The sequence below is a fragment of the Cervus canadensis genome, chromosome 1 (genome assembly GCF_019320065.1).
Source record: "Cervus canadensis isolate Bull #8, Minnesota chromosome 1, ASM1932006v1, whole genome shotgun sequence".
Taxonomy (NCBI): domain Eukaryota; kingdom Metazoa; phylum Chordata; class Mammalia; order Artiodactyla; family Cervidae; genus Cervus; species Cervus canadensis.
Window position 1 is genome coordinate 19,330,251 of NC_057386.1, and position 22,699 is coordinate 19,352,949.

Sequence of the window (22,699 nt, forward strand, 5' to 3'; positions counted from 1 at the left end):
CTGTGACGTTATAACCCTCAACTGGAAGCGTAGAAGTGAGAGGGAGGGCGCCTATTAGAAAAACTCCGGGAGAACTTGGCCTCTTCCGTCTCTTTCTAATTACGTAAAGAGGGAAAGAATGGATGACCAATCGGGAGCCCCTGAGAGACTCAGCACTTTCTGCTCCGCCCTTCGGTTACGTGTCCGGTTCTCGCGTTCTGAGAGGCTCTAGCTAGCGGCAGCAGCTGGTTTCCGTGGCAACAATAAAGCGCGGGAATTACGGATTAGTTGAAACTGCGACTGCGCGGTGTGAGCTCGCTGGACCGAGGACTGTCCCGGGGCTTTTTCAGAGAAGTGGGCCTCTGGGTCCAGGAAGCCCGGATCTCTTGTTCTGGGTAAAAGGTGAGAGAACCGTGGGGAAGGGAGAGCGGCCCGTGGGGTGTTCTGGGGCAGTAAACAGGTGTGGGGAGAGCCGGGGAGAGGTGACTCCTGAAGGCGAGCAAGACGGCTGTTATCGGGTGGGGGGCGGGCGGAAGGTGGAACCTGAGAAGCCTAAGACGTTGAATCTGTGGAAGTCGTGGGGAGAGGGGCTGTTTGTATGTCACGGGATCTGGGGGAGGTGCAGATGATAAGGGCGAGGGCAGGGTGTGTCCTTGGGGGAATCCTGATGGGTCCTGAGGGGGACAACATGGTATAAAAAGACAAGCTGGTATATTTGAGAAAGGGACCCTGAGGGAAAACGGGGGCAGGAATGTATCTGGGAAGAGGAGGAGAAAGGACTTTGTACGAGGCAGAGCCCTTAAGAGCTGGATTCTTGTGAGTTTCTGTGAAGGGGCCAGAAGGAAGTAGAGGGAGGAGCCTCCGTAGGCCCAGATGCTGCTGGTACCGAAGTGCCTGAGGAGAATCCTCAGTGTAGGCCAGTGGGAAAATCGGGGGAAGGACAGGGATAGGAGCGTTGGTTGGTGTTGATTTTTATTTTAAGGGATAGAAAGAAAACAACTGTGATGATTGGAGAGATAGGAGGGTACCACCACTCACCCAGTCAGTCATCCCACTGTGGCTTTCCCTTTCTTGGAGAACGAAAAAAATCAAAAGGAAATGGTTGGAGGCTAGATGTGCACAAACAGAATTGAAATGGTCTTAATTACACAAAACGTTTAGAATTTTTTTAAAAATAAGGCTTTGGTCATTAGTTCTATGGTCTGATTCTAAAGCATTCCAATCTTAAATATCACTTAATGAAACTAAACTGCTGTTTATATAACCCTTTTAAAGTGATTTATGTAGTTCATTGGAACAGGAAGAAATGGATTTATCTGTGGATCATGTTGAGGAAGTACAAAATGTCCTTAATGCTATGCAGAAAATCTTAGAGTGTCCAATATGGTAAGTTGAAAGTTTATTAATTTGAAATTCTTCTTGTATATCCACTATATCCTATGCAAATGAATTGAATTGACCTTAAGATGGTAAGGAGAAAAAAAATTGTTATGTCTGTTAAGATTAAGCTATTAAAGTTGCTGCTTTTCTTAGCTGAAGACCTTTAAGAATATAGGAAATTTCTCCATTTTCTTCACTTGGGCTCTCCCTTTCCCTTTTTTCCTGTCACCTCAGCACACACAGCTCCCTGTCTTGAATGTCCACAAATTGTCTTGACTGGTTCTATCAATGTAGAACCAGGGATCTGGTTTAGCTTAAGTGATATTTGGACTTTTCATCCAGCTCCATAACCAGCTTGAGCACTTGGAATGGACTTAATTGATAAAGGGAAAATAAAATCACGAATGCTTGATGTCAGTGAGTGGGTATGTCCTGGGAGAACTTTTGGCTGAAATTAGCCCTGTATATTTAAATGAGAATACTGCAAGTCCTCAAAACCTTTAGCAAGTTTCTTTGACTTTTGTACCTCTTTATTTATTTAACAATTTTTATTTTTTATATAATTTTTAAAGATTGCTCTCCATTTACAGTTATTATGAAAGATCGACTATATTCCCCATGTTGTATTGGTTTGGCCAAAAACTTCATTCAGTTTTCCTGTAGGGTGGTATGGAAAAACACAAACAAACTTTTTGGCCATCCCAATGTAATACATCCTTGTAGTCTGTCTTACACCTCTCACCCCCCCAATCCTATCGTGCCCCTCCCCAGTCTTAGACATTATGAGTGAACCTTTGTTTTTCTTCATCTACAACATAAGGAGGGGACTAGAATTTTAAAGGCTTATAATTTACATACAGTGAAATGCAGAAAACATAAGTGTACAAGTCTTTGTCTTTGGGTAAGTGTATGTATCTTTGTAACCCAGTCAAGGTATGGAACATTTTTTTCAACCCCAGAAAGGTATCTTGTGTGGATTCAGGAGCTCTTAACTTACCCTCCACGACCCTTGGAGGCCTATAGATAGAGCTATATTCCTATATAGTGTCTTCTTTTTTTTTCCCCTATATAGTTTCTTAATGTAATTTTATATTTTGTATTTTATATATTTAAAGACATTACTGTGAGAAGGGGGTTCATGAGCTTTTATCAGCTGCCGAGAGGGGTCAATGGTACAACAAAGGTTATGCACCACAGGCTAAATGATCTCAATGGTATCTCTTAAATCTATTACATAAATTAAAATAAATCTACAAAATAAATTAAAAACCATACCTCAGAATTTCTTGGTGAAAAGCCAGAAAGGAAATTTAGAAAGTTTACTGACTACCCTCTCTCCTCTTATTCTCTGGTCATTCTGTCCTCTTCACTGATCTTCAAACATTCTCCTGTGTCTGAGCTTTTTTGCTTGCTGCTCCCTCTGCCTACAACGAACGTTCTTCCCCTGGTAATTGCGGAACGTTCTTCCCCTGGTAATTGCGTGGCTCACAAATCCTGATGGAAATATCATCTTTCAAAGAGGCGGACAGTGTTAATTTGAAATTGAAACATTCCCACCCCCAACATACTCTTTATCCCCCTTTCCTCCATAATGCTTAATTTTTTCGTAACTCATTACTACCTGACATTCTGTATAATTTATCCTTTTTCTCAGCCACCACAGAATATAAACTCTGGGCTGAGGTTTTTGTTTTATTTACTTGATATCATCAGTAGTCAGAACAGCATTTGGGACATAATAGCCACTCAGTCAACATTTGTTGAAGGTGTTAATAAACTAAATAGGTTCTTTGATATAGTTGAGTTTTTTTAATATGGTGATAGCGGTGAATATTACTCAAAAAATAATCTGGAAAGTTGCACCTTTCATTTGTGCTTCATGAAAGTTGTTTTTCATATTTGGAATCAAGAAAATAATATGAAATAAAATGCAAGTTGTGTTTTCAGAGAGAAACAAGATTTATAAGTAACCTACCTTCTGCTTTCCTGCCCCTCAACATTTCAGCTAAACAAGAACCCAAGCTGAATGAGCTTTACAGCCAAATTTATGAACCATCAGAGCCAGGGAAGGAGGAAATGACAATTGGGGAAAAATTGCTTTTGAAAGAGCATAAGACTTACTCATGATAATTACAAAGAGTGATCAAAAAGTCCTTAATAATATGGCATTTGGGTCCATTTACTTTACATTTCCGTGAGACCCAATCATAATATTATGTAATATTCTTTCTCATTCTGGCAAATTAATCCATCAATTAAAAATCTCAGATAAAGTAAAAATTAAAGACGTGAGAATGAAAGTTAATGTTAAATTTTATTTTCAGTCAATTATTGTGTATTTTCCAGCTCCTTTTTTATTTTTTCAATCTGTTTTCTATAAGACATAGACATGAGTTTTTAAACTAAAGCTATTCTTGGTTGTTGTTAAACCTTAAACTCATTTAAGTGGGGAATTCTAGGATGGGAATCATATTTAGTTCTTTTTTTTTTTTTAAACATTGCCCAGAACTACAATTTTCAGCTATATTTTAATAAATGATTCCTGATTGTGACTGGAAACAGTATTACTTATGTTAGCTGTAGGGTAGGTTTCCATCTTCTTTGAGGTCTCAAGCTGAAATTGCTTCTGCTGGCCTCTGAGTCACTATTGGCATTTATTTCTGATAATTGGTATTTCTTTCTAACTTTTTACATGAATATATAAATTATTTGACTTTCAGAGGAGTTTGCTAAAAAGTGTGTATCCTAGTGGGTGGTATGGTTGTATTTCGAACCTAACCTAGCTGCTTTTTCCAATCATTTACCGTGTTGGAAGCTCAAGTTGTAGTTAGTAATTTACATTCAAAATGTAGGAGTAGGCCTAAAATATTTCCAGGTTTGAAGAGTGTTTAAAAAATTTGAATCACTTTTATAGTAAACATTTGCTCTCATCATGACCTAGAAGAAAACATTTAAATTATTTTTCTTTCATTCCCATTCTCCAGGCTTTTCCTTCAACAGTCATTACCTTTTTACATATTGGAATTTTCATCTTTTCAAAGTTTGTGTTTACAGTATGTTTGTATAGCTTAGTTTTTAATTACCATACTGAAATATAATTATTTCAAAATTGAGTCAGTGGTGAGAATGAAAGCCATCTGGTATCATAGCTAAATCCAATTTCTCTTTTACTGAGAATTTCTTTTGCTATCTAGCCTATCTGAGGAATAATGATTTGGTAACAAATCAGAGTTCTCTTTGTCCAGTTGTTTTTCTTCTTAAAATCACATTCAGTCCTAATAATAATACTAACATTGGTACAGATCATCTCAGGTTGTAAACATTTTCCCAAGTAGCATTTACTTTTGTTCTCACAATAGCCTTAAGAGACTGGTAGAGTGGGTGACCGAGAAGGAAACTGAGGTTCAGGTAGAGGGGTTGGCCTGAGATCACTCTGCCAATAAAGAGAATTGCAGTAGAAACCCAGTCTTCTGACTTACTCTAGTATTTTTCATTTCATTGCCCTATGCTGCGTCACAAACCCCATGATTGTAAGAGTTATGTTACCGAACCTTTCACAAGAGACTATTGTCCCCCAGCTTTTCTTGTCATCCCTTTCTAAAATGTTAAATATTTGACAAGCCACATTCCTATCACACACACAGGTTGTTATCTGTTCTTTGATGCCTTTATTGAACTTTACCAAAAATCAGTTTCTGAAGCTGTCATTCAGAATAAACACCAGAGACTTAAAACAGTCCCTCCCTACTCAGGTTCCCAGCTACCTCTCTGACCTCTTCCACTAGTATCTCCCCCTTAATCATTCCATCCTGGCCCCTGGCCTACTCGCTGTCCTTCAAAAACCCTGGGCATGGTCCTGCTCAGAGACTTTCTTCTCTGCTCTCCCTGCTGAAATGTTCTTCCAACCTTTGCACAACTGGTTTCCTCACATAGCTCAGCTGTCCACCAGTGTCACCCTTTCATGAGACCTTTTTTGACCACCTTGTGTATACACCCCTCCCCCCAACACACTGCATCCCCTTTCCCCTTATCCTGGTTTATTTTTCTTTTTAGCACTATTCCCATATATCTTTGTTTCTCAACCAACTATCTACCACAGCTAGAATGTAAGTTCTATGAGGGCAGTCTTTATTTTGTTTGCTGCTGTATTTCTATCTCCGGCAGCAGTACTTGCACATAGGAGGAGCACAATAAATACTTAATAAATTGTTAAATGAATTAATCTCAGGAGCACCTTGAAATCTTGTGGTTAGATGGGCAGGGATGGGAATTCGGATGATATATTTTCTTTTCTGGAGACTGTATTTTTCTAAGTTTATTGTTTTCTGAATTTTCTTCAGTGAGTGTTTTTTACACTGTTCTTAAAAAGTAATCACAAACCAAACATCATGTACCTCCTGCAGTGATGTAATAAAAGTACACAGAACCATCTGTAAAGTGTTCTTGCCAAAAATTGAAACTGGTTTTGATTAAGCCTCATTTACAGGAAATGGAGGTTAGAGGGACAAGTTAAACCATATTATAGCGTTATAATCAGCAAAATCCAGAATTTGGGAAATTCTACAGGTCAAATGACCTAGTTTTTAAAATAAATGACAAGGAAGGAAAAGAGAAGTCTGTAGATTAAAAGAAACTTGAGACGTATCCACCAAATGCAGGATGGGTATCTTGTTTGGATCCTGATTTAAATGGGTGTAATGATTAAATTTTTATGAGACAGTGAAGGAAATTGGAACATTAGAGTTGTGTATTAGATGATGATAAGGAAATTATTTTTTAGGTGTAATAATAGTTTAATGTTTATGCTAAAAAAGTCCTTATCTGTTTTTTGGCCGCGCTGCACGGCTTGTGGAATCTTACCTAGTTCCCGACCAGGAATCAAACCCAAGTCCCCTGCATTGGAAGCGCGGAGTCTTAACCACTGGATTGCCAGGGTTAATGTACCCCAGAATACACTTATTTTTAAATGAATTATTGACCTTTGTTTATTTTCTTCCCCCCCGCCCCCCCACCTTTCTAGTCTGGAGTTGATCAGAGAGCCTGTCTCTACAAAGTGTGACCACATATTTTGCAAGTAAGTTTGAATGTTTTATGTGGCTCTATCATTAGCTTTTGTACTTATTCTTCATAATATAGAAAACAACTACTGAAGCTTTAGCTTCTTCAGTTATGTGGAAAGGAATTGTAAGTTGCTTGTAGCCATAGTTTGAAGTAAAATATTGGCACATTTATCTAGTGGGATATGAAATCACTTTGAAGAGCTGTTTGTTTTTTGTATCCAAGGGTGGAAGCAGATTGCAGGCAATTGTGAAATTAGCAAATTGTGTTTCAACTGTCCCAGTTTTCTCTTTTCTGTTCATTTCTAGATGTCCTTCTGCTCTCTGACCTCTAAGGTTCAGTGTTTGCCTGCTTCATAATCCTTGTGAAAATAGAGAATCTGATATCAGTTTATATTTAGGCTGAAATTCATTCATACCAGTGATTCAAGTTATATTTTTAAGGATCTTCTCCTTTGGAATGGATGTTTCCTTTTTTTTTAAAGCCAGTTGGGGTTTTTTTCTTTTTTTTTTTTCCTTGTAGTTATTTATTTGTTTTGGCTGCACTGGATCTTTGTTGCTGCACTTTGGGCTTTCTCTATTGCAGTGAATGGGGGCTACTCTCTAGTTACCATGTGCAGGCTTCTCATTGCAGTGGCTTTTCTTGTTTTTGGAGCATGGGCTGTAGGATGCGCAGGCTCAGTAATTGTAGCACACAGGCTAAGTTGCCCTGTGACATGTGAAATCTTACCAGACAGGGATTGAACTGGTTTTTCCTGCATTGATAGGCAAATTCTTATCCACTGGGACACCAGGGAAGTCCATGAATATGTTTCTTGGATAGAAGAATTTTGGAAAAGTTTGGTAGGTAATTTTATAGAACAGGGTTTTCTCCTTTCCCTGATGTTAAGCTATGATTGAGACTTGCCCTGAATGCCAGTTGTTTTTAAGTATTTTTGTCTATTTTAATTGAAAGGGAAAGCTATGTCCATGGTAATGAGTCTACTAGCATAAAAGGTTATATGATGCAAAGTATTCTTCACTCCTACCTCAACACCCCTGCCTCCCCCTCCATCCCCGGCGGGGGTGGGGGAAATTACAAATTTCTTAAGTATCCTATAAGAAATTTTCAAATTCAAGGGTTTGTAACTTAGGACTCCTGAATAGTTTTCTTGAATTTCCTAGAATTATATTGAATTTTAAGTTCAATTATATTAAAAACTATGGGCCTGTGCAATTTTCTGGTAAGACAGTTCATAATTTTCATCAGCTTGGAATGTTACGATAACCTAAAAAATCCTGAAAAACTTCTGATTTGAGAATAATGAGATGAGAGGGAGATTCAAGAGGGAGGTGACATATGTATACCTATGACCGATTCATGTTGATGTATGGCAGAAACCAACACAATATTGTAAAGCAATTATCCTTCAACTAAAAATAAATAAATTAAGAAAAAAAATTTATTGGAAAAAAAGGATAACAAGGACTAGCTGAAACTGGAGGAAACTTGTTCCCTTTGGAGGAATATCCTCTGAGCACAAGGCTGCCAGCTGGCCAGCCCCTTCCTTCCTCTGAATCTTACTTTCTTCTTGCTATTTAGCTGTCCCAGGAAGGATCCAGAGGCCATTTCCATGGCCTCTCATGCCTTTCCCAGGACAGCCCACTGGCCTAACTCTCTTCCCAGCAGTTTCCTTCTCATTCCTCAGGCCTGTCTCCTTGATCAGGTGCCAAGGCAGCAAGGCTTTATCTCTGCTTCAAGAATTTTTAGTTTTGTGGCCTCTAAAGGGAAGCTTCTCAAACTGTCTGTGGTATAGGGGCAGTTTTTTTGTAGATCAATTTTTTTTTTTTAAGAAGCTTTGTTTTTCTAATTTTTTTTGGCTGTGCTGGGTCTTCATTGCTGTGCTCAGGCTTTCTCTAGTTGTGGCGAGCAGGGACTACTCTCTGGCTGTGGTACATGGGCTTCTCGTGGTGGCTTCTCTTGTTTTGGTGGGTGGGTTTCAGTAGCGGGATACCAGTTTAGTTGCCCTGTGGCATGTAGCATCTTCCTGGACCAGGGGTCAAACCCATATCCCTTTCATTGGCAGGCAGAGTCTTAACTATTGGATCACCAGGGAATTGTGATCAATACTTTTGTAAAACAACATTTTAAAGTCCCAGTATTTAAAAGGTTACACACACAAAAATAAGTAAAGAAAAGAAAAGGTTACAGAGAGCTGAAGACTAACCTTTTAAATGCTGGGACTTTCACTGTTGTTTGACAAGAATCTTTCTGAAATATCCTGTATGCTTTCCTATCACCTGGAATAATGAATACACAGTATTGTAGTGTGTAAAGAAGAGATTAAATTATGAACATTCTTTTTTTTGAGAGCTTGTAGAAAAAGGCAGTTTTACAGGCAGAGGAAGCAATATGAGTAGAGGTATGAAGAGAAGAAAGAATACGTGCGGGAAAAAGAAACTAACTTTTTCTATGTATAGAGGAGCTGTACTAGAAGAGAAAGGAGCCCTCAGAGGGGAGATACTTGCAAAACAGAGAAGGTACAAGAAGAGACAGAAGGGATTGAAATAGAAAAGGGATGCAAGAAAGAGAAATGTTATTTATGAACAGTAATGAAGGAAAAGGAAATTAATCCTATAGAAAGATTTTGAGATAGAAGTAGGGGTGGTTGAGGTAGTTGAGCTCAGTGAAGTTGGAGGTGAAGACATCTGTTGAGACTGAGAAAGTTAAATAAAGTTGCTAACTAGAGGAGAGTGAAAAAGGCTTGCAGTTCTTAATATGGAGGATATGACAAGCAGAAAAGGCAACCATATTTTAAGTCTGAATAACACCTTGATCTATATGAAAAGAAAACTCAGAAAAATACCACCAAGCATTAATTGGATTTTCTGAGGGTGGGCTCTAATTGCTAACAATAAAGCAGCTTTGTTGACCAAGTAAGCCTGTAGATCTGAAGTCTTTCCTGAGATATATAAAAGGTACAGTAGTAGCAGTTTAGAAAATGTTAGGTCATTCCTGCATTAGCTTGTGGTTTCTAAACAACAGATGAAATATATAGTACTTTTTGAAAGATCTAGACCACATGGTCCAAAGGGATATAATCTGAGCCATAAATCTAACTGAAATTTTCTTATAGCCACATTACTAAAAGATTTTGGTTTTTTTTTTTTGCTGTGCCAAGGCATGTGGTATCTTAGTTCCCAGACCAGGGATGGAACTTAGTTCCCCCTGCAGGGGAAGTGTGGAGTCTTAACCACTGGACACTAGAAAAGTCCCTACTAAAAGGTTTTTTTTTAAGGTGAAATTAACTATAGTTATATATTTTTAATCCAGTTATGGCTAAAATTTTATCATTTCAAAATATAAAAATGTTAGTGAGATAATTGACATTCTTTTTTTGAGGTAAGTCTCTGAAAGCCTGTGTTTTTCCATATTTAACATACATCTTAGTTCAGACTGGCCACATTTCAAGTGCTCAGTAGCCACATGTGGCAGCTGTGTTGGATACCACAGCTCTAGAAAATTGGCTGCTCAAAGTGGGACTCATGGCTCTGCACCAACCACATCACATGGGAACTTCCTAGAATCTCAGCCTTACCCCAAACCTACTGAATCAGAATGTGCGTTTGAACAAGATCCCTAGGAGATTCTTATGTACATTAAAGTTGAAGAAGCAGTGTTCTGAAATGGTGACCTTTCTAGACACTTATGTGGAGGATAGTATTAATAAGAGAGACTAGAACAAGGATGGCTGAGATTGAAAGACCAGAAAGACCAAGTAAAGCAAGTCTTCTGAGGAGATCCAGATAAGTGGTAAGTCAGTGTCAGGGAGGTTTCATGGCCAGATACATTAGATCATGATATCAGGGAATTCTCGGAGAAGGCAATGGCACCCCACTTCAGTACTCTTGCCTGGAAAATCCCATGGACGGAGGAGCCTGGTAGGCTGCAGTCCATGGGGTTGCTAAGAGTCGGACACGACTGAGCGACTTCACTTTCACTTTTCACTTTCATGCTTTGGAGAAGGAAATGGCAACCCACTCCAGTGTTCTTGCCTGGAGGATCCCAGGGACGGGGGAGCCTGGTGGGCTGCCATCTCTGGGGTCGCACAGAGTCGGACACAACTGAAGCGACTTAGCAGCAGAATCAGGGAATTCTGGAATGTAGCAATAGGTTGGGATGTCAGAAGGCCAGAAGTAGGCAAGAGATGGATAATCAAGCAAGTAGATGAACATAGTCTTGCAGGAGTCTAGCAGCAGAAATGAGAAGTTCAGGGTGGCAGTTACAAAGGAAGAAAAGTAACAGCGACCCAGCCACGGGAGGTTGAGGGTTAGCAGTAGGATTCTCATCCCGAGGAGACAAAGAGCCTTGACCCACAACTGTGATACTTGGGAAGGAAGTCAGGCAGAATCTCCCAGATGAAGAACTAAAGATAGCTTCTTAATTGTTGGAACTAAAGTACAAACCAGAGGTTTGATCAAGAAAAAAGAGCCTTAATTACCCAAACTGACAAGGTTTGGTGGGACCAGCAACGTAAGTGGATGCTGAGATGCTAAGCCATGGAGCTGTCAGGGTCTTTATTTCCTCTAACAAGGGACCATATTAGTCCATTATCTTAGCTCTGTTGACAGTAATCCAGGGCACCCAGTATAGCTGAACATAGCCAAAACTCAGCTTGCCTTTATTTTGCCTAGACTTAAAACTATAAATTCTTTACTTCCTGCCAGGATAGACTTGGACAAGCAATCAAAATTAGATGAGTTTTAATAACTTGTTCAACTGTTCAGGGTAAAGATGTGCTCAAAAAGAAGTACTCTGAGAAGTCCCTCAAATTAGTTTTGTGGCACTGTGATTTTACTATTCTCCATCAGCTTTTTCTTATAAAGCTGAAGCTGCCCTTTGGAAAACATAACTACATTTGCTTTAAAAATGTATTGCCTTAAAAAAAAAAAAATGTATTGCCTTTCTTTAAACATTGGGCTTTAGAAACCCAAGAAGCCCGGAACTTGTCTCAGACCTTTTCATTGAGAACCTTGTGTAGAACTTGTATACGTGTTCTCATTTAATCAGTGTATCACGTAGATTCCCCAGAGCTCTAAAACAGAGTTTAATAAATTCATCTGAGCCCTGAAAGACATGCCAGTGTTCTGTTGATCTGTCAGTGTTTTCCTTACCTCAGTCTTTCCAATCATGTACAAGTTCATTTTCTCTTTTGAGTTTAGTTAATAACTTTTATGCGTCTGTCCTTTTCCTAGCGTAAAGAAAGATTGCAACCCATATCTTGGTTGATTTCTACATATCTGCTTCTCCTGTGTTATTTGTGTAATTGTGTACAGGCTACATCATCTATAGCTTAGCTTATCATCTTATAGCTTCCCTACTGTATTCTGCAGTCTTGTGTTAAGGGCATGACCTCCCTACTTCTACTCTGAATTGTTGAATTGTGCCATTTGCCAGTGTGATGCTTTGATGCCTCCTAGAGCCATTATGGTAGAGTGCAGGTAGTATTTGCATCTTCTCAAGGAGTGGTAGCCTCTATTTTGTGGCTCTTTTTTTTTTTTTTTTTTTAATTAAAAAGTTTATTTTTTGGCTACACCACACCAACATATATGATGTTAGTTCCTCCACTGGACCTCCAGGGAAGTCCCTGTTTTGGCTGTTTAAATGGACTTTTTATACAAAGCAGCTAGCTTTTTGACACCCCCATTTCCTAACCTATATGTTGTCAAGTGCAATATGGTTGTTCAAGCACCTATATAGGTGTAGAGGTGTAGAAGGACCCCTGGGTCTCTTTGACCAAACCTACCTACATTTACTTTCTCTGGTGGAAAAGCCATGGGCTTTGCTATTGCAATACATTTAACTTCTAGATCCAATATCACCTTTACCACTTACTTGATTACTGTGTGATCTGGGACAAATCTCTACTGTAAAATGAAGATACTTCAGGGTTATGTTGACAGAACAATGCATGTTAAAGGACATGGCCAGTAAAAAGTGCTTCTCTAAGTGTGCTGGCTCACCATTCCCACTGCCTTTTCAGTTCCCATAATCTTTTCTTTCCTGGTATCTTCTCTTTAATCCCTTCCCCACTCACCTCCCCTGCCATAGTATCATGTCCTTTATAATGGCAGGGGTTTTATTTTCCTTTTCACTGAATCTCTTGCATCTAGAATGATACCTAACTTATTAAATATTGGTTGTATGAGTGAATCACTGCTTTTAATAATAATCACCGCCGCTGCTTCTACTGCTCTCTTCCCTTTTCTCTCTACTCTGTTTTGGGTCTTTTGTCTTTTTCCTAAGGGAATGTTGATCTTTATGGACACCACCAGCCAATGGGAGCAGTAGTTTCCTTTATTAAGGAAGCTGACTCTGAACACATTGCATATGATCATCAAAGTCTTCTTAGCCATGTTCAGTGTCTGAGACAACCAAAACAGTTGCTCTAGATCCCAAGCCATTCTAAAAGCCTGAGTGAGCCTGCTTCGCTCTTAGGTGTTTGGTGAACAACTTGGTTCAACAAGTGTCTGGCTCAACAGACATTCTGTTGGGCCTTATAATTATAAAAATGAGCATGTTTTCTTCCTGCTTTGAGGTTTTTCTTTTTAAAACATGTCTTATTGAGATATAATTTACATGCTATAAAATCCATCCATTTAAAGTGTACAATTCAGTTTTTTGTTTTGTCTCTTTTTAAAAATGTTTATTTATTTGGCTATATCGGGTCTTGGTTGCAGTGAGAGGGCTTCTCTCTAGTTGTGGTACTTGGGCTCAGTTGCCTCATGGCATGTGGGATCATCTTGGACCGGGGATCGAATCCATGTCCCCTGCATTGGCAAGCAGATTCGCAACCATTAAACCACCAGAGAAGTCGCTTTTCATGGGCTTATTGATCATTTGTTTATCTTTGGAGAAAATGGCTCTTCAAATCCTTTGCCCATTTTTAAATTGGGTTATGTCTCTTTTTTTTATTGAGTTTTAAGAGTTCTTCATATATTCTGGATACAAGTCCCTTGTCAAATGTATAATTAACAAATATTTTCTCTCGTTCTGTGAATTGTCCTGTCAGTTTTTTCATGGTATTATTTGTAGCACAAAAGTTTTAAGTTTGATATTCCCATTTTTTTCTTTGGTTGCTTGTGCTTTTGCCATTTCTTTATTTAAAAAATCATTGCTTAACCCATGGTCACAAACATTTATACTTTAGTTCTTGCATTTAGCTCTGTGACCCATTTTATTTTTTTTTCTGTGACCGGTTTTAAGTTAATTTTTCTGTATTGTGTGAGGTAGGAATCTATGTTTCTTTTTGCATGTGATATTTAGTTGTCCGAGTACTATTAAGATTATTCTTTTCCCATTTAATTGTCTTGTTGCTGTTGTTGAAAATCACTTGAACATAGATGTATGACTTATACTTTCATTCTGTTCTATCTATGTGTTAATCTGTCTTTTTGCTAGTACCATACTGTCTTGATTACTATAACTTTTGTATTGGGGTACTAAGTTTTTAAACTAATTATAATAGTTTTACCTGAAGTACTTAACCATTTACATCTGATTATGCAGCCTGAAATACTTATGAGTATATCATTATGAGTATATCATTAAATATGCTATATTAACTTTTAATAAGTTTAACTTGATCATAACAGAAAGACATGGATATAAGTTCAGTTTTCATAGATTATTGCTTATGTAGTTTGGTTTTCTTCTTATGCAGCATCTAAGAACAATTAAAGAAAGCCACCTGTTGTAATTCATCTGCCATTACCTTTAAAATGGCTCTTAAGGGCAGTTGAGAGATTATTTTCTCATTGTTATTTGCTATTTGAATATTCTCTCTGCAAAAAAAAAGAATGTAACTTGAGTTCTTTTCATTCGTTATAATTTATAGATTTTGTATGCTGAAACTTCTCAACCAGAAGAAAGGGCCTTCACAATGTCCTTTGTGTAAGAATGATATAACCAAAAGGTATATAATTTTGGTATTGATGGGAGGTTAGAAGTGACAACATCAGGAAAAAGTAAAAATTCCGTAATAATATAGTTGGTGTTCCTATCAAACCACTCATCAGTAGAAAAATATATAAAAGGATGTTTAGCTGACATGGTAAATTATTTTCAAAATCATTTTTCTGAGAGTTTTATATTATATCTGCCTTGTACAGTTATTTGCAATTCATTGCCTTTTTCTAATCCTTCTGAATGATATAAGAACTTACAGTCTTATCTAATATAGGACTGTACCACCCTTCCCCCATTATCTTAATTCTGATTTTATTTTTCTTTCTTGCACTTATTTCTACTCAATTTTTTACACACAAACACAGTGGATTTATATATTGTGTGTCCCTCTGGCCAGGATGTAAGTTCTATTAGGGCACTGGTTTTGTCTATCTTGGTCAACACTGTTTATCCAATGTTTGGCACATGGTAGTCACTCAGATTTAAATGAATAAATAAATTATATTGTCCTACAACTTTCCTAAACCCAAATCTCTCTTTGGACATTGATAACTATTTGTGATTTCAAAATAGTGTAATCATCATTTGGCAGAAATCCCTGAGAGCTAGAAGTGGGGGTTTGGGTGGATGGGATTCAGATGTTAAGAATACTAAATTCTGTATGCAGTGGATTTATATCTACTGTGGATTCAAAGTACTATTATTTTAGATAGTTATAGGCTTTTGATAAGCTTGAATGGCAAAAAATACATGTATATAAAAAAATACTGCTCTATGGTTTATTCTGCTGTCAATGCTATTTTGATTATAGTGTAATGTCACTTAATAGCTCTGTTCTTAGCATATAGTTGTTTTTTTTTTACTGTTGCTGCATCTTTTTTTATTTCTTTAATGTCTTTTCTTATTTTAGTGTCCTTAAGTTGATAATCTCTTGCTAAGTGTGTCTTTCAATCAATTTACTTTCAGAAGCCTACAAGAAAGTACAAGATTTAGTCAACTTGTTGAAGAGCTGTTGAAGATCATTCATGCTTTTGAGCTTGACACAGGATTGCAGTGTAAGTATTGCATAACCCCAGGTACCAATGCTCAGTTCAGTTCAGTTCAGTCCCTCAGTCGTGTCCGACTCTTTGCAACTCAGCAAAGACTGCGACTGCAGTCCGACCATGGACTGCAGCATGCCAGGCCTCCCTGTCCATCACCAGTTCCTGGAGTCTACCCAAACCCATGTCCATTGAGTCGGTGATGCCATCCAACCATCTCATCCTTTGTCGTCCCCTTCTCCTCCTGCCCTCAATCTTTCCCAGCATCAGAGTCTTTTCCAATGAGTCAGCTCTTCGCATCAGGTGGCCAAAGTATTGGAGTTTCAGCTTCAACATCAGTCCTTCCAATGAACACCCAAGACTGATCTCCTTTAGAATGGACTAGTTGGATCTCCTTGCAGTCCAAGGGACTCTCAAGAGTCTTCTTCAACACCACAGTTCAAAGCATCAATTCTTCGGTGCTCAGCTTTCTTTATGGTCCGACTCTCACATCCACACACGACTACTGGAAAAACCATAGCCTTGACTAGGACCTTTGTTGGCAAAGTAATGTCTCTGCTTTTTAATATGCTGCCTAGGTTGGTCATAACTCCTTCCAAGGAGTAAGCGTCTTTTAATTTCATGGCTGCAGTCACCATCTGCAGTGATTTTGGAGCCCAAAAAATAAAGTCAACCACTGTTTCCACTGTTTCCCCATCTATTTGCCATGAAGTGATGGGACCAGATGCCATGATCTCAGCTTTCTGAATGTTGAATTTTAAGCCAGCTTTTTCACTCTCCTCTTTCATCAAGAGGCTTTTTAGTTCTTCTTCAATTTCTGCCATAAGGGTGGTGTCATCTGCTTATCTGAGGTTATTGATATTTCTCCCAGCAATCTTGATTCCAGCTTGTGCTTCCTTCAGCCCAGCATTTCTCATGATGTACTCTGCATATAAGTTAAATAAGCAGAGTGACAATATACAGCCTTGATGTACTCGTTTTCCTATTTGGAACCAGTCTGTTCCATGTCCAGTTGTAACTTACTTCCTGACCTACATACAGGTTTCTCAAGAGGCAGGTCAGGTGGTCTGGTATTCCCATCTCCTTCAGAATTTTCCAGTTTATTGTGATCCACACAGTCAAAGGCTTTGGCATAGTCAATAAAGCAGAAATAGATGTTTTTCTGGAACTCTCTTGCTTTTTTGATGATCCATCAGATGTTGGCAATTTGATCTCTGGTTCCTCTGCCTTTTCTAAAACCAGCTTGAACATCTGGAAGTTCACGGTTCACGTATTGCTGAAGCCTGGCTTGGAGAATTTTGAGCATTACTTTACTAGCATGTGAGATGAGTGCAATTGTGCGGTAGTTTGAGCATTCTTTGGCATTGCCTTTCTTAGTGATTGGAATGAAAACTGACCTTTTCCAGTCCTGTTGCCACTGCTGAGTTTTCCAAATTTGCTGATATATTGAGTGCAGCGCTTTCACAGCATCATCTTTCAGGATTTGAAATAGCTCAACTGGAATTCCATCACCTCCACTAGCTTTGTTCGTAGTGATGCTTTCTAAGGCCCACTTGACTTCACATTCCAGGATGCCTGGCTCTAGGTGAATGTGAGTGATCATGCCATCATGATTATCTGGGTCGTGAAGATCTTTTTTGTACAGTTCTGTGTATTCTTGCCACCAATGCTCAAGGGGCCATCTATTAAAATGAAAGTTTGTGCAGTTATTTTATATGAATAGGTGATAAGACCAGACTTTTTGGCCTAGGTTAATTTTAACTACCTGTAATCTTCTTTTTTAATATATATTTTTAAAATTTTTATTTATTTATTTTTGGCTGTGCTGGGTTTTTGTTGCTGTGCCGGCTTTTCTTTAGTTGCAGTAAGCAAGGGCTGCTCTCCAGTTGCTCACTGCGGTGGCTTCTTTTGTTGTGGAGCACAGGCTCAATAGTTGTGGCACATGGGCTTAGATGCTCCGTGACATATGGGATCTTCCTGGATCAGGGATCTCCTGCATCGGCAGGCAGATTCTTTACCACTGAGCCACCAGGGAACCCAATACATTTTTTTCCTAACTGCAAAAATAGTGTTTCTCTTTGTAACTCACAGTTGCAAACAGCTATAACTTTTCGAGAAAGAAAAATAAGTCTCCTGAGCATCTGAAGGAGGAAGTTTCTATCATCCAAAGTATGGGCTACCGGAACCGGGCCAAAAGACTTTGGCAGAGTGAACCTGAAAATCCTACCTTGGTAAGGCCACTTTTGTGTGTTCTGATAATAACTCTTTATGGAGTATGTGAATTAGTGAATGTGCTGGGTGCTTTTGGATTTATATAAAGTCAGTAAACAAGGGAAGATGGTCAATTAAGTGTCTGAACAAGAGTTAGAGGAGTTGAGAGAAGGTCCCTGGTTTTAGTGCTTTATCCATTCTGATGCTTGTCTAAGATAGCCACAAGGACACTGATGGTTTTCAGCTTGCTAGTTTTTGTTTTATTATTATTATTTGCTAGTTTAAAAAATAACTGTCTTATGGCAATTCTCCAGACATGAAGAAGTATCTATTTCATTTCCTCTGAAAAGTTATCTGGGGGAAAGAAAAATCAGTTTTTAACACTTGAAAAGTGCTTCAACTTAAGTGTAATTATCAAAGAAAATACAGAGATTTGCTCTATTGTTACTCATATGTGAATGAATAATGAGGATCTTAAAAATAATAGTTCTCATAGTACCAGCATTCATTTCTCAGTAGATGTTGAAGGGCTCAAAAAGAAGGAAAGCTTCATCAGAGTAATGTTGGGTATCCAAATATTTTTTCCTGTACTGAATATTCTTAAGCTTGCTGGATTTTATTATTTTCATTTATCCTTTTTTTTTTTTTTACATGTAATAAATCATCTATTTTAATCACAAGATTTAATATGAGAAAAGCAAATATATTCTGTATATACCATGCACTAAACTTTTTTTTTAATTCAATAATATCACTTTTTGTTGTTGTCATTAAAAAATAGTATTTACTCCTGCAGCTAAAGTGAAAGTGAAGTCGCTCAGTCGTGTCTGACTCTTTGCGACCCCATGGACTGTAGCCTACCAAGCTCCTCCGTCCATGGGATTTTCCAGGCAAGAATACTGGAGTGGGTTGCCATTTCCTTCTCCATCATTTATCCTTTTTAAAAATTTACTTTATCTTAGTTATCACCTCTGTTATCAGATGTGATTAGAAGTGTATAATAAATCAATCTCATCCCCTTTCTACACTATAATATAAAGTATTAGTTTAAAATATGTTTTCCCCATAAAAAAAAAGAAAGAGAATGAAAAGAAAAAATATGCTTTCCTTATCCTTAAAAAAAATTACACAGATGATACACATTTAAGTATAGAAAAATTTAGAACAACTGAGAGAGGGAGAAAGTATTCAAACCACACAAGACTCGTACATCTTGTTTGTGTAGTTTGCCAAGTGTTTTTTCGAGGTTAGCTCATTGACAACTGTCTGTTTGTTTTGTCCAGAGCTTTGAGTTTCTCTTATGGAAAAAAAATGCACAGAACTGGCTAATGATTTGTTGATCATTTACTGCTTAGCAGGAAACTGGTCTTACTGTCGAACTCTCTAACCTTGGAATTGTGAGATCTCTGAGGACAAAGCAGCAGATACAATCTCAGAATAAGTCCGTCTACATTGAATTGGGTAAGAGTCTCAGATTTTGTAAGTTTAGAATAATAGTTGCTGGATTCCTTGTCTAAGAGTTCTATTAAAAACCTTGGTCACAATTTATGCAATGGCAGGGAGCCCTGGAAAGTAAGGATAAAATAATTTTACTAGCCTTATGATGTAAGATGCAGGTCTTGCTTTAAAGCACCTTACTTTATAAAGAGAACAAAAGGAAGGATATGTGGTTTTAAGTATGTGTAAACACACTTTGGAAAGATGGAGAGTAGGGCTAAGAAAGAACATGCTGGGTGGGCTATAGCATTTGGAGGGGTCTAAGATTAATTATACTAGACTAGAAAGACTTATCTAGACATTACCAACTACACCAAAACCTTTGACTGTGTGGATCACAACAAACTGGAAAATTCTTAGAGATGGGAATACCAAACCACCTTATCTACCTCCTGAGAAATTTGTATGCAGGTCAAGAAGCAACAGAACTGGACATGGAACTACAGACTGGTTCCAAATCGGGAAAGGAGTACATCAAGGCTGTATATTGTTACCCTGCTTATTTAACTTAAATGCAGAATACATCATGCAAAATGCTGAACTGGATGACTCACAAGCTAGAATCAAGATTGCCAGGAGAAATATCAATATGCACCCTTATAGCAGAAGGCAGAGAAAAACTAAAGAGCCTCTTGATAGTGAAAGAGGAGAGTGAAAAAGTTGGCTTAAAACTCAACATTCAAAAAGTTGAGATCATGGTATCTGGTCCCATCAGTTCATGGCAAATAGATGGGGAGACAGTGGAAACAGTGAGAGACTTTATTTTCTTGGGCTCCAAAATCACTGCAGATGGTGACTGCAGCCATGAAATTAAAAGACGCTTGCTCCTGGAAGAAAAGCTATGACCAACCTAGATAGCATATTAAAAAACAGAGACATTACTTAGTCAACAAAGGTCCGTGTAGTCAAAGCTCTGGTTTTTCCAGTAGTCATGTATGGATGTGAGAGTCAGACCATAAAGAAAGCTGAGTGCTGAAGAATTGATGCTTTGAACTGTGGTGTTGGAAAAGACTCTTGAGAATTCCTTGGACTGCAGGGAGATCCAACCAGTCAATCCTAAAGGAAATCAGTCCTGAATATTCATTGGATGGACTGATGCTGAAGCTGAAGCTCCAATACTTTGGCCACCAGATGCAAAGAAGAACTGACTCATTTGAAAAGACCCTGATGCTGGGAAAGATTGAAGAAAGAGGAGAAGGGGATGACAGAGGGTGAGATGGTTGGATGGCATCACTGACTCAATGGACATGAGTTTGAGTAAGCTCTAGGAGTTGGTGATGAACAGGGAGGCCTGGCGTGCTGCAGTCCATGGGGTGGCAAAGAGTTGGACACAACTGAGTGACTGAACTGAACTGAATTGAAAATTAATTAGACTAGACTAGAAAGACTTCAGAACAGCTGAACTCAGTTCAAACAGGTCTCTCTATGCTTTATCCTGTAGAATATATTTATAATTGGAAAGAATGGCCCTCCTTTGGGCTCCCAGACACCACCATATGTTTGCCACAGCACTTAGCAGATTCTTTAGAAATTTCTTGTATGTTTTTCCCTTTTAAGATCATAAGTTCCTAGACTACAGATGTTGCCTCATAAAAATAATTGTAATAGACAATGTTTAGGAACACTTACTGTAGTCCAGGCACTGGGGTGTTTTACTTGTGTGACTCACGTAGGATGTATGACAAACCTGAGGTGGTTCCTACTCTTACACTATTTTATAGATGAGGCAATTTAAGGCACAGAGAGGTTAAGAAATTCTGCCAGGGTCGTAAAGCTAGTAAGTGACAGAGCCACAATTCACACCTGGGAATTCTGGCTTTAGAACCTGTACTTGTAACCACAGTTCTGTATTGCCTGACATGTATCATTGTTCCTGCCCTGTAGTGTATGTGTGCTAAGTCACTTTAGTTGTGTCCAACTGTTTGTGACCCCATGGACCGTAACCCGCCAGGCTCCTCTGTCCATGGGATTCTCCAGGCAAGAATACTGGAGTGGGTTGCCATTTCCTCTTCCAGGAGATCTTCTTGACTCAGGGATCAAACCCGCATCATTTCCATCATTGGTGGGTGTGTTCTTTACCACTAGCGACACATAGGAAGCCCTGCCTTGTACTGGTTGCTCAGTAAATATTCCTTGAAAATATGTTTTGCAACAAGTATAGTTTTTTGAGTTTAACGCTTTCAACAAAAATCCTTTTATTGATTTCTTATTTGGGGGTCTTTGGGGAATTTTTTTAGGATCTGATTCTTCTGAAGACACAGTTAATAAGGCCAGTTACTTCAGGTGAGTCAAAGAGAGCCTTTTTCTATGAAGCTGGCATTTTCGTATTTAGTTAATATTAAGGATTGATATTTCTTTAGGTTAGAATCGTGGCATTGGAATAGACCTTAAAGATCATCTACTTTAACCTCCTTTTTTTTATAGCTGAGAAATATCCTTTTTGTTTCATTGGTTTCTTAGTAAAGCATTTGAAAGAGTTTAAAGTAACAGTAGAACTCTGCACAGACTTTCTTCCAGCAGATGGCTGTGCTCTGGCTTAGTTCCTTGTGTACAACAGTGTTGACTCAGTGGTGATTGTGGCTGCTGAAAACATTACTCAGTTTTCAATTTTTTCCTTCCACTGTTCCTTAATTCTGTCTGTAACTCAGACTTTGTCTACATCAATTAAACATAATTTGCAAGCAGCCCCAAAGTGGATTACTTGTTAAATTGCTTTCCTTAGGAATTATTGCGTGACCCTAAGATCTGTGATGGCTTGTCTGAACTATGATAATGTCACTGTCAATGAGATTTTGTTTGCAAGTGACATTTTCCTGATCTCCCGATTGGGAGAAAATGGTTTTTAGCTTGAAAAAAAGCCCAGAAGGCCATGTTGCAAAGTAATATGTTCTTTGCATTCTAGTGGAATGTCTGTTCCATCCCAGTGCTCCCTTTGTTTAGGTAACTGTGCTTGCGTTTTCATTAATACACACTTTAGGTTTTGTTGGTTTTTTCTTTACTATCTTTTAATGATTATTCAACTGTCATTTAACTTTTGGTTCTTATTTGTATGTCCATAAAGCAATGTTCTATACTCCTGCTCTGATTTTTGTGTTCTGTCTTTGACCATTTCATTTTGACTAAAAGTTGCCAAAGGAAAGTGCTGATTTGAGAAAGTGAATCAAATCAATCAGCTTATCACAACCCTACCTAGCGGAGCTAAAATACTTGATTGTTTGACAACCCTGTGCACATATAAACTACTGTTTTTCACTAAGGCTTGTGTCTTTTCCCTATAGTGTGGGAGAACATGAATTGTTAGAGATCACCCCTCAAGGAGCCAAGGCAGAGACCAATTTGAATCCTGCAAAAAAGGGTAATGGCAAGTCTTGTAACTCCACAGACACTAAAGAAAGAATAGGTAGATACAGTACTGTAATTGGAGTATTTTGAAGAACCATTCGGAACATTTTTGTAATTTACAATATGTCTTGGCAGAGTTAGAATATGGTGCTTTCTCAGATGTCACAGTACAGCCTGATCTATTTGAATGGCACTAGACCAGTGTGGTTATACTAGTACCCTATGTGATTGGTTGTTGCCTTTTT

General features: G+C 38.4%; 1 protein-coding gene across 4 annotated transcripts in view; it reads left to right on the top strand.

The window, feature by feature from the left end:
- Positions 1 to 71: 71 nt before the first annotated feature.
- BRCA1 (BRCA1 DNA repair associated) overlaps positions 72 to 22,699 on the top strand; it is a 68,788-nt gene continuing 46,160 nt past the window's right edge. Inside the window, exons 1-9 of one of the 4 annotated variants that reach the window (XM_043467647.1) lie at positions 72 to 381; positions 1,255 to 1,365; positions 6,380 to 6,433; positions 14,294 to 14,371; positions 15,331 to 15,419; positions 17,496 to 17,635; positions 18,971 to 19,076; positions 21,350 to 21,395; positions 22,391 to 22,467. In XM_043467647.1, the coding sequence (XP_043323582.1) occupies positions 1,286 to 1,365; positions 6,380 to 6,433; positions 14,294 to 14,371; positions 15,331 to 15,419; positions 17,496 to 17,635; positions 18,971 to 19,076; positions 21,350 to 21,395; positions 22,391 to 22,467 (670 nt within the window). In that variant the 5' untranslated portion in view covers positions 72 to 381; positions 1,255 to 1,285. The remainder of the gene's footprint in view (positions 382 to 1,254; positions 1,366 to 6,379; positions 6,434 to 14,293; positions 14,372 to 15,330; positions 15,420 to 17,495; positions 17,636 to 18,970; positions 19,077 to 21,349; positions 21,396 to 22,390; positions 22,468 to 22,699) is intronic. The other 3 variants (XM_043467656.1, XM_043467654.1, XM_043467655.1) reach the window with 3 other exon arrangements.